Source organism: Gigantopelta aegis, chromosome 8 (genome assembly GCF_016097555.1).
Source record: "Gigantopelta aegis isolate Gae_Host chromosome 8, Gae_host_genome, whole genome shotgun sequence".
Taxonomy (NCBI): domain Eukaryota; kingdom Metazoa; phylum Mollusca; class Gastropoda; order Neomphalida; family Peltospiridae; genus Gigantopelta; species Gigantopelta aegis.
In genome coordinates this window covers 62952775-62965020 of record NC_054706.1, presented here as the reverse complement: position 1 = coordinate 62965020, position 12246 = coordinate 62952775, and the positions used below count along the sequence as shown (strand labels likewise).

The 12246-nt window shown below is 36.2% G+C and overlaps 1 protein-coding gene across 1 annotated transcript in view; it reads right to left on the bottom strand.

Annotated features, from left to right (window-relative positions):
- The window catches only part of LOC121379984 (tetratricopeptide repeat protein 23-like), a 35413-nt gene that overhangs the window by 18228 nt on the left and 4939 nt on the right, over window positions 1–12246 (bottom strand). Inside the window, exons 3-6 of the mRNA XM_041508692.1 lie at window positions 8415–8613; window positions 6571–6694; window positions 3881–4037; window positions 1538–1663 (exon numbers count right to left, since the gene is read on the bottom strand). Coding sequence (XP_041364626.1) covers window positions 1538–1663; window positions 3881–4037; window positions 6571–6694; window positions 8415–8613 — 606 coding nt within the window. The remainder of the gene's footprint in view (window positions 1–1537; window positions 1664–3880; window positions 4038–6570; window positions 6695–8414; window positions 8614–12246) is intronic.

Genomic DNA, 12246 nt, shown 5'->3' with positions numbered 1-12246 from the left:
CATACATGTATTAAATATTTCAAATCATCTAAGTTATGTTTCTTTTATTTAATGGCACCACTAGAGCACATTGATTTATTAATCACTGGCTACTGGATGTCAAACTTTCTTGTGACATGTAGTCAGTGGAAACCAGTAACATTTTCCCATTAGTTACAAGGAATTTTTATATGCACTTTCCCACAATCAGGACAGCACATACCATAGTCTTTGATATACCAGTCATGGGAGATACTGGTTGGAATGGAAAAAAACCCTAACAAAATAGGTCTGTCGAGGGAATTCAATATTTTGACCCAAGCATCTTAAGTGAGTGCTCTTATTAATACAGTAATTTCAACTAAATGGCTACTCTAAGCTTAATAATTATCTTGTCAACAACATGGTCAAAACAATACCTAAATCTGAAATTAATTTTTATAATTAACTTTCAAAGCAGTAACAGTCATCTTCAGCACTTGTAGAATGACCAATATTAACCAATGTTAGCGAGCATAAAATGTTAGCAAATTTAGCGAGGCCATACAAGATGCTAATATTTATTGACACTAAATTTAAAGAGACATACATGTACAACAGACTGTTCCGAAAAATGTTTGTGTGACCAAATGATTAACTAAACACATGCATGCTGCCGATTAAACCAAAATGGATATAGCAAACAACAATTGTTAGCCAGTGTTCGAAATAAGCACTTGTCCATTTGTCCTGACAAGAGAAAATCTATTCAGACAAGCAAAATGTGCCTTGGTGGTTGTCCAGTGGACAAGTAGAAATTTTCAATGCAGTTTTATTTTGAGCAATCAAAAACATCATCCTGGTACTTGAATAAAACAAATAATTTATTTGGACAAGTGAAAATATTGGCGGACAAGTAGATTTCTAGATGTTTGTCCAGTGGACTAGTGAAAAAGTCTTCTTATTTCTATCACTGTTAGCATGCACATTCTGCAATTTTCTACTAAAATTCAGCTGTCTGTAAGCTGTATAACGTCAGTATAGATTAAAAGTACATGTATTATTAACCGGATCCTACAGCTGAGAATTTTCCTCTTTCAGTTTCTGATATGATAACCTCGCTAAAGTTCTATGCTGTTAATATGTCACATATTTGGATGTCGCTAAATATTAAGATCATTAATATTTTATGATTTACAGTACCTACATCTATAGCCATAACTACTAAGCTAAAATTTGCATTAATTTACCAAACACATTCAGCTACAATGTAGATCACGACCTTTTTTTGTTCAGTTTTGCTACCGTAACCATTAACAAATTAATATACACAAACCTGATTTACACTACGCAATTATACTTCCAATAACATTTTACCCATTCTTATAACACTCAACTCATAAACAACTTTCAGAAGGCTACTACACTTTAATACCAAATAAAACAATTACTTTGAGTTTAGATTTAAAGCTTTAGCAGAAATCATGATTCAAGTTTTAAAAGCAATTAGCTGAGTTAATTTAAAGAATGATGCCTGGCTTGAAAGTCTAAAAAGTGAATTGAGCACTGAAATAAATACCTGGCCATTGCTAGAAACAGTTTGATTTCAAAGTCCTCTTTATCTTCTACCCTAACATGGGGCAGTCTGCTCCATTCCTTCAATATTCTCTCAGCTTTTGTGAAGGCTTGTTCTGCTTCAGAATATGTAAACTTACTGTCAAGGAATTATTTTTATCAAAATGTTATTTTATTAGACAAAATTACGCTTTTTTCTCTCATCCTCAGGTATATGGAACAGTTATCCCATGAAAGAAAGCCATGTAAGAAATTTCTATCTTACCTGGGATATCACACGCTTGCGTTTAACATGACGCCGTTGGTAATATATGATGTCATATTAATATGAGGTGGTGATGTGAGGTCATTCGACACAGTTATAAATTAATATTTTAAAAGCTATCACGTTAATTTGTAGTGTTAAATATTATTTAACACATGAAACAAACACGGCAAATATGATAGTGTAGTTTATTTATATGACAAAATGGTCAAATAAAGAAGTTACTTGTCCAGACATCTTTGTCTGTTCGTGTAAAATAATGGTTTATTTACCGAATGAATGAGAAAAAGATTCCATCATATGTGGTCATGTGGGATAGAAAAAGTACACCCTCGGTGGTGAAAATTTCGACAATGGGACTCAGCAAGCCTCGTCCCAGGTCGAAACTTTCACCACCTCAGGTGTACTTTTTCTATCCCACATGACCACATTTGATGGAGTCTGATAGTCTAACATGGAAATGGGAAACAGCCATGGATCAAGTGCTTGCCAGGGTGCAGTGAATTAATTTCCCATAGGCTGCTTTTAATATACCAGTCAAAAAACACTGGTTGGAATGGAAAACAATCCAATAGGTTCAATGATGGGCTGATCTATTACAATGCAGGTGAATGCTTTAACTTTGAACATTTGGTTTCTTTAGGAAAATATTTTTTGAATTAAATCAAAGATGAACTTCTCAAATGCTCATCAAGTGTCATATACTCTTTACCAACCAACAAATCAAACATTCTGGCTTCTGGCTGTGGTCAGACAACATGAAATTCTCAAATCTTCACCAAGTGACATACAATGTACTCTTTTCACACACACACCCCCCAAAAAAAAAAAAAAAAACAACAACAACAACAACAAAAACACTCACACAAAATACATGTATTGTGGCTTCTGTGTGTGGTGACATATCAAAATTTTAAACAAACTGACTAAAAATGAAAATGATACTACACAAATTAATTAATATATCAAAAAAGTATTATAATTCTAATTGAAGATTATTACTCATTCTAATATATGCATAAATTAAGTAAATTAATGAAAAAACATTTCTTTGTACATATATTTTGTACTTGTACATGTAGCTACAAATGTACGTATTGTTGACTGAAGTAAAATGATATATAGCGATTATTATATGAGCGTGTTTCATACTGATTTTACGACACGAGTGTCAAGATTTTGGTATTGTCTGAGCGAGAGCGAGGGTAATACATGAATCCTGACATGAGTTTCATAAAATCAGTACAATTCACACGCGAGTGTAATAATTTCTTTATTATCCATATTAATAGTGTTGTTTTCTTTATGAATAACAAGACCCAACTGAAAATATTTCAGCCACAACTAGAAGGAGACAACAAAATGATGTCAAATTGCAAATGCACAGTGAGCTAGGACTGGAGAAGCAACGTCATGTTATGACTTCACTTCCCAAAATTACGTCATTACACTTTTTATTACACATGTGCTTCGTATGATTATTATTAACTCAGTTATGTTGAACCAGATGGATAATAATGTGGCTTCTGTATGTGGTGACTTACATTTGTATCAAACTTTTAAACTAACTGACTAAAAATGACTACACAAATTAATTAATATATCAAAAAAGTATTATAATCCATATCTAAGATTATTCATCATAATAATACAGTGTATATGCATAAATTAAGTAGATTAATGAAAAAACATTTCTTTGTGGAATGGATATAGCTATTTATTATTAATTTGGTTACAAATATCTCAGTACATATCAAAGTAATATGTCCCAGTAGAACGCCAAGTGGGATGTAACTGTTCGACATCCCAAGATGACGTCATTGATTAGTATACTTCAACCGTAGTGTCCTTACACTGGAACATCAACTAAACGAGTTGAGTGATATAAATTAAGATCGATTATTAGTAATAAATAGGATATTAAACTCACTACCAGTTATGTCCCTCATGAAATACTTTTCATTGTCGCTCCATCATTAAAGCTCATGACAATTAAAAATTATTTCACACGGGACAAACATGGTACAAAATGGAAGCTCGTTTAATATTCTATAAATACTGTTGACTTAAGTGAAAGGATATTTCTTCAAGGCACTGTCGGCTCTTCCCAGGGTGTAGAACACACGGATCAGGACGAGGTAGATGTCAGACTTCTCCTGCTGGGATGCACTCGTGCTCACACCATGAAGCATCACGTCCTTCGCATTTTCCGAGTGATACTCAGCTTGCAAATAATAGTCTAGAAAAAATAATGTAAAAATAACATAGCAATTTAAGAGTGCTGCTAAAGCAATAAATGTCCCCTTCCTGGCCCAACACATTTTTGTATCTCTTAAGTTCAAGAGCAATACAAAATCAGTGTTTCTGCCAGAAAGACATTTTTGGGTATGGCGCTATGGAATTGAATGCAACCACGGTCAATAAGGGGTATGGTGGGTCTTCCCCAGAAAGAACAGAGGTTAAAATTAGGGTTAGGTTTACGAAAATCATACAGTAATGACAACAGTACTTAATTTTGTCAAAAAGTTAACTTTAAAAAAAAACATCTGCAAAACAATTTGAATATGGCACCATATCTGTTTTACCCTCTGGCAGAAACTCTGGAAATGTATATAGTGCTGTCAAAAATGGGTAAATCGACATGGAAGTCAAACTTGATTGGTAACTGTACACTATAAGCTATGCACTAAATTTCAACTCGATATCCTGAGCTATGTGTGGTACAGACAGATGGACAGAAGGACGGAGAAGAAACCTACAGTCCCTTCAGTTGGCCCAGTAGGAGACTAATAATAATTTTTATAAAACAAAATATAAAACAAAAACCTTTTTTTACCACTATTATTAATACAGTCAGATCCACTTTATTGCATATCGGTTTATAGCATAAATCGGTTATTTGCATATTAATGTACTATAATTAAATGTATACTGACAACTCATTCAAGAGCTACATAATGGCCACTAAATCAGTTCCAGAGTTAATTGTGTTCTGCGTTTGTGATCTGATTCTAATTGGTTACTGTCTATAATATTATGTTACTGTCAGAATGTAAGTTGTTTTAAAGAGAATCAGTCATTTAGTGTTAAACTGATGGGTTCTCTCATATATGTATCAGCCTTTAGAACTTCTAGTTCTAAGAAGTAAAAACAACTGTCATTTTGCATCACTCCAAATGGGACCAACTTAAGAAATTATGTCAATCAGTCACCTAAACGACTTCATGTCTAAGGCCCAAAACACACTGGGTCTAGCGAGTATAGTGTTACTGTAGTCGAAAAAGAAACACATTGAATGAGTCTGAATCAAATGTCACAAAACACACTGCATGTGTGCTGACACTAACTACAGATGTAGCAGCAGATGACATAGAACATAGTGTTATATTTTGACAGTGCTAGACTGGCTAGACTCGGACACAGACCCAGCTGAGATGTGCTTCAGGCTTTATCCATGTTTTCATTCCACTGTTAAATTGACAGTAAACTCAAACATGAGCCTTTTGTGTTGGGAAGATGCATACCCGGGCCACCCACACATACTGACACTTTAAGAAATGAAAAACACGTAATTTTAGAATTAATAAAAAACTGAGATTATTCCTGCTAACTGGGGGCAGCCATTTTTTGTTGCGTCCAAACGTTTAGCTTTGGGCATAGTGACGTCAGCTCTGACCAACTCCTGTATGCACAGTGTAAATAAACGCAGTCATTTATGACAAGGTGCTTCACTTTGATCAAACATACATGTAAATGACTTGATAATATAATAAACTATTTAACTCAGTATATTTTAATTTGCATTAATATAATGAAATGGGGTTATAGTATTTTTCTCTTTTAAAAAATCCAAAGAAAAAAAAGCATACTATTAAGCCTATTGGTAGGGTACGTTGGGGGCAAAAATTACTACTCACGATACCCAAGCGATAATGTTCTTTTCTTTGGGACTATGTAATTAGTCAGTTGTGTGATTTTAAATGAAAAATAAAAAAAGCTTGTTATACATGCAAGTGTTCTTTGGTATCTTGTTTTATTTACATAGTACACACAGCAGACTATTGACATTGTACAAATGATAGACCTTACCTCCTTTATATAATTTCTCATCAAATATTGACAATAATCTTAAGATCATTCTTGAAACAGTTTGTTTTGCTTAACGACACCACTAGAGCACATTGATTTATTAATCAATAGCTGTTGGATGTCAAACATATGGTAATTTTGATAGTCATAGAGAGGAAACCTGCTACATTTTTCCATTAGTAGCAAGGGATCTTTTATATGCACCATACCACAGACAGGATAGCACATACCACAGCCTTTGATATACCAGTCATGATGCACTGGCTGGAACGAGAAATAGCCCAACGGGTCCACCAACAGGGATCGATCCAAGACCGACCGCGCATCAGGCGAGTGCTTTACCACTGGGCTACATCCCGCCCCTCTTGAGACAGAAAAGAATCCATATAATTCCAGGAAATAGTCTCTTCTCTGACAATATGACTCAATCGCATGTGATTTAATACAACTACATTGTAGTTTCTGACATCACAGCAGAGAACATTTTGTTAAGTATCGTGTCACGATTCACTATGCAGGTTTCAGAGATTGCTACGCAACTTTTAAAACACTATATATAAAATATATATATTAAAAAATATATATTAAACAGTAGTTGCTAAACAATTTTTAGTTGACCAGAAATATTAATAATCGAGATTTTGAAAACAAAATGTTCCCTGAACAGTAGATCTTAAGCAAACCTTTGAGATCGAAGTATGCTTCCGCCAAGTTGACCATACTCTCAGCAAACCTCCAGTGACTGCTGCCATACACAATTCTAGCCAGGGCCATGCAGCGGATATATTCCTGAATAGCCCTGTCAGCCTGAAACATACACAATGTAGATGTTCAGTGTATTTTGCACCTTTCAGATTGAATTAAGGTGCAAGCAGAGGTGCAATTATGCACCGGCCTCGGTGGCGCAGTGGTTAAGCCATCGGACTACAGGCTGGTAGGTACAGGGTTCGCAGCCCTGTACCGGCTCCAACCCAGAGCGAGTTCTTAAGGGCTCAATGGGTAGGTGTATGGCCACTACACCCTCTTCTCTCTCACTAACCACTAACAAACTAACAACTAACCCACTGCCCTGGACAGGCAGCCCAGCTAGCTGAGGTGTGTGCCCAGGACAACGTGCTTGAACCTTAATTGGATATAAGCACGAAAATAAGTTGAAATCAATCAATCAATCACACGCCTCTCAAAATGAAAGTCTGCAACACATCAACAGAGTTAATTCCTCTGAAAAGAAAACCTTGATCAAGTTTTGTTTTGTTTAACAACACCAGTAGAGCACATTGATTAATCAATCAATCATCGGCTATTGGATGTCAAACATTTGGTAATTCTGACTCGTAGTCATTAGAAGAAACCCGCTACATCTTTCCTAATGCAGAAATGGATCTTTTATATGCACTTTCCCACAGACAGGATAGCACATACCACAGCCTTTGATATACCAGTTGTGGTGCACTGGCTGGAACGAAAAAAAACCTTGATCAGGCAGTGCCATTGGAACAAAGTAACTCTGAAAAACCAAACAGAGGCACCTAACCTATCAAGTGGCCAGTACATATTACCCTACACATCACTTCATTCATAGTTAAGAGTGGGAAGTAGCCCAGTTCGCTTGATGCATGGTCGGTCCAGGATTGATCCCCGTCAGTGGACCCATTGGGTTATTTCTTATTCCAGCCAGTGCTCCACAACAAAGGCTGTGGTATGTACTATCCTGTCTGTGGGATGGTGCCTATAAAAGATCCCTTGCTGCTAATTGAAAAGACTAGCTCATGAAGTGGCAACAGCGGGTTTCCTCTCTTAATATGTGTGGTCCTTAACCATATGTCTGATGCCGTATAACTGTAAATAAAATGTGTTGAGTGCGCCGTTAAATAAAACATTACCTTCCTTCCTTCATTCATAGTTATTTTCATGCTTATATCCAATTAAGGTCCAAGCAAGTTGTCCTGGGCACACACATTTCAGTTATCTGAACTGTCTGTTCAGGACAGTGGGTTAGTTGTTAGTGAGAGATATATCAGTATAGTGGCCTTACACCTACCCGCTGAGTCATTAGACTCACTCTAGGTGAATGCCAGTACCAGGATACAATTAGAAGTTTAGACTGCATACCGACCTCGGTGGCGCAGTGGTTAAGCCATCGGATTACAGGCTGGTAAGTACAGGGTTCACAGCCCGGTACCGGCTCCAACCCAGAGCGAGTTCTTAAAGGCTCAATGGGTAGGTGTAAGGCCACTACACCCTCTTCTCTCTCATTAACAACTAACAATTAACCCACTGTCCTGGACAGACAACCCAGATAGCTGAGGTGTGTGCCCAGGACAGCGTGCTTGAACCATAATTGGATATAAACATGAAAATAAGTCGAAATAAATAATAGACTGCATACATATGTGTATCCATTTTACACCAATATATTTTTTAAATTTTAGCATACATGTATGTCCATCAACCTCCTCTCGAAACATGAATAATCTCCATACATACTGCCTGATGGATGACCCGTATAACTGAACAAGTATCTTACTTTGCCATTTGCTGCCAATTTGTTGGCTCGTTTCTCCTTCTCCTTCAGTTTTAGGTCTGGCGGAGTCATGTCAATCCTTAATTTTCCATTGACAGTTTTTATTTCATGACTTCCCCTGTGTCTATCATGATGTCTACCACTTGGCATGTGTTCACCATCATCATCATCATCATCGTCGTCGTCATCATCTTCTTCAGAGCTGAAAAACAAGTAAAACTTACGGATAAATAAAATGTATAAACAATCACTTTTCTATAGCAGTTTAATACAGATGTAACAATTTCCAAATCCACTTGATACCTGTATACATAAACATGTATATGTACATACATGTATAAATACCTCACTGTAATGATTTATGAACACTCAGGACTAAAGAAAGAAAGAAATGTTTTATTTAACGACACACTCAACACATTTTATTTACGGTTATATGGCGTCAGACATATGGTTAAGGACCACACAGATTTTTGAGAGGAAACCCGCTGTCGCCACTACATGGGCTACTCTTCTGATTAGCAGCAAGGGATCTTTTATTTGCGCTTCCCACAGGCAGGATAGCACAAACCATGGCCTTTGTTGAACCACTTATGGATCACTGGTCGGTGCAAGTGGTTTACACCTACCCATTGAGCCGTGCGGAGCACTCACTCAGGGTTTGGAGTCGGTATTTGGATTAAAAATCCCATGCCTAGACTGAGATCCGAACCCAGTACCTACCAGCCTGTAGACCGATGGCCTACCATGACGCCACCGAGGCCGGTACTCAGGACTAATGCAAACATACATGTATGTAATTTGTCCCCATGATTTCATTTGTAAATCAATGTTGGTCAATAAACTCCAAGGGCACAGACCAAGTGAGGCTATTTGGATCATTGCAACCCCATGGTTTTCCCCAATTCTTTTTCTAAGAAATGGATGGGCATGTTCACCAGGAAATACTGTGTATGCTCAGAATACATCAAATACCATGATATAACTTTGTTTGTCAGAGTACACCTAACCACTCCCTTTAGAGACACATGGCTTCACCATTGAAACAAGGAAGGAAATGTTTTATTTAACGACACACTCAACACATTTTATTTACAGTTATATGGCATCAGACATATGGTTACGGACCACACAGATATTGAGAGAGGAAACCCGCTGTTACAACTTCATGGGCTACTCTTTTCGATTAGTAGCAAGGATCTTTTATATGCACCATCCCATAGACAGGATAGCACATACCACAGCCTTTGATGTGCCAGTCGTGGTGCACTGGCTGGAATGAGAAATAGTGCAATGCATGGGCCCACTGACAGGGATCGATCCCAAACTGGGCTATGCCTTGCCCCCCCCCCACCCCCCCCCCACCCCCACCCCCCACTGAAACAATACAACAAAGTACACGTCAAAAGGTGATATACAAATCAATGTACAATGTATGCCCACTGAACAGGAAGTTAAAAACTGTGCTGTGTGATATATAATGTATGCTTCATGGTAAAGCAAAACCATGTTTTTCTCAAAATGATTATATAAGCATTTTGGAAATGAACTCTTCAGGTATGACTATACCAAATAAAATCCCATAGACAACCATGTTAACGTTTGTGTTTAAAAACACTACATGTATATGCAATATATCAACAAAACTATATAACCCATAAATATCAGTACAACAACCCCTACCTCAAAGTATTAACTGAAGAAAATGGTACCTTTCATGGCTCATTTTCGGTATAACCAGATGTTTTTACAACACCCCTAGTTTCACACAAAATGTGAGTACTTTTTTTTTACAGGTACTCCATACATGTTTCAAGCACAGGGCTACTTGACACAGTGGTGTTGAAATAAAATTGCATACATTTTTAGCCCAGATGAAACTAATTTTTTTTACAACCAACACACATTTATAACCAATCACAGGACTTGTGGTATAACTTCTCTATCAAAAGTTCGGTGCACCTCAAACTTTGACCCAGTCTGAAATTATTTGGTTTAGTGCTACCTTCAAATGTAACTATATATGCATGTAACACAATCAAGGGGATATATGTATTTATTCTTAATCACTCCCTAATTTCACATAATCTTCAAAATCTTTGTGTTCTGTATAGGAACAATTAAGTGAATAGTTTTCTCAGTTTCCTTATTGTAAACTCCTTGGACATGAGGGTGGGGGTTTTCAAGGTTAAACAAAATATTAGAAAAAACATTCTATTTTTGATCTCTAGGATTATCATTATCATCAATTTAATATCTTTGGAATTTTAAAGTACTTTTGTGATATTACATACATGATTTTAACTATTTTTCATTGGTCTTTTTTCAGGCTAGCTGTCAAAGTTGGGGACTTTGTGAGAGTGACCGTCCTGCCACTCAATGGAAAAGTGAATCGGGGCAAAGTTTTTGTTGCATTTGTAAGTTGTTGTTTTTTGTAAATTGTAATTTTCAAAGACTAAGGCTCATTAATAAATACTACAGCTCTTGAGTGCAGGTAAATCTGAGTTCATGTCTTCTTCCTTTTATCCTGTCTAAGGGAAAGTGCATATAAAAGATCCCTTGCTATAAGAAAAAATGTAGCGGGTTTCCTCAGGCTACTTGTCACAATTGACAAATGTTTGATGTCCAATAGCCAATGATTAATAAATCAATGTGCTCTAGTGGAGTTGTTAAACAAAAAAGAAACTTAACTCTTAAGTTGTGTGATATGAGAAAGAAAACTGAGGAGGAGTGTGGGAGGCATTTAATGTTGAACTTGTCCTAATAATAATGTATTTAACAGGAAGTAAGATATTGGTTTGTTAATTTGAAACTTTTGAATTGGTATCAAATTTTTTTTTTTTCAGGTCAAGAATGTGATGCGCCAAGAAGAAAAAGCACATGTCAGCTTTCTCCGGAAGACACAAGGGGATTTCTATGTTTACCCTGCAATTGAAGACGAGTCTATTGTGCTGTTTCATGAAATCCTGAATATATTGCCAGAACCACGGTTCAACAGACGCGGACATTTCTATTTTGACAATTGATTCAAAAGGACACTATTTCCTGAAAGTTAATTCTGGCTGTTCTTTAGTGAATGAATATTATTTTTAGTTTTAGTTTTGATTGTAATGTGCATATTCTTCCTGCCGGTGTGTGTTTTCCTATTACATATAGCTCCTGGATGGCTCAGGCTTTATTTCATGGAAATATTGATCTTTTTGTAATAAGTTTTGAACCAATATAAAGAGCATATTTAATTTAGGTACATTCAATGTAATAATGATGACAAGTGAAGGTACCATATTTTTCAATTATCTGCTCTAACCTATATTTGAAGAATATACTCCTAACTACAAACCACTTCAGCAATATAAAATGTTATTCGTACCTCACAGGGATATCTGAAACTTTAGTAGGAAATATGCTAGCTATGTATAAACCAGTTAAAATAGGTTACTCAAACAAATATTGGTTGCTAGGTGCTGTGTTTATATGTTGTTGTTTTTATACATATATCAAATTGACATTATATTCTTACCATTACATAGGATTGTATTACCTCAAATATTATGTACGAATGACTAAAAGGGAATAACCTGTGATGTCCAAACAGACGGTTACTCTTTTAAAGACAAAATGAAACAAAAACTTATAATTAAAGCAGGCGATTAAGGGTGACTCATGCTTGCTTTCTGAAGAGTAAAAAATGTGTCACTGTTGTATTACCACAGAGTTGTAAACTTGAAAATTCAGTTATGTCACAAGTGTGACATCACAGGTTGTTCCTGTGGAACCTTCAATTATTATTACTAAACCACCATCAGTGAGGTAAGTAATGATGATTGCACACTTT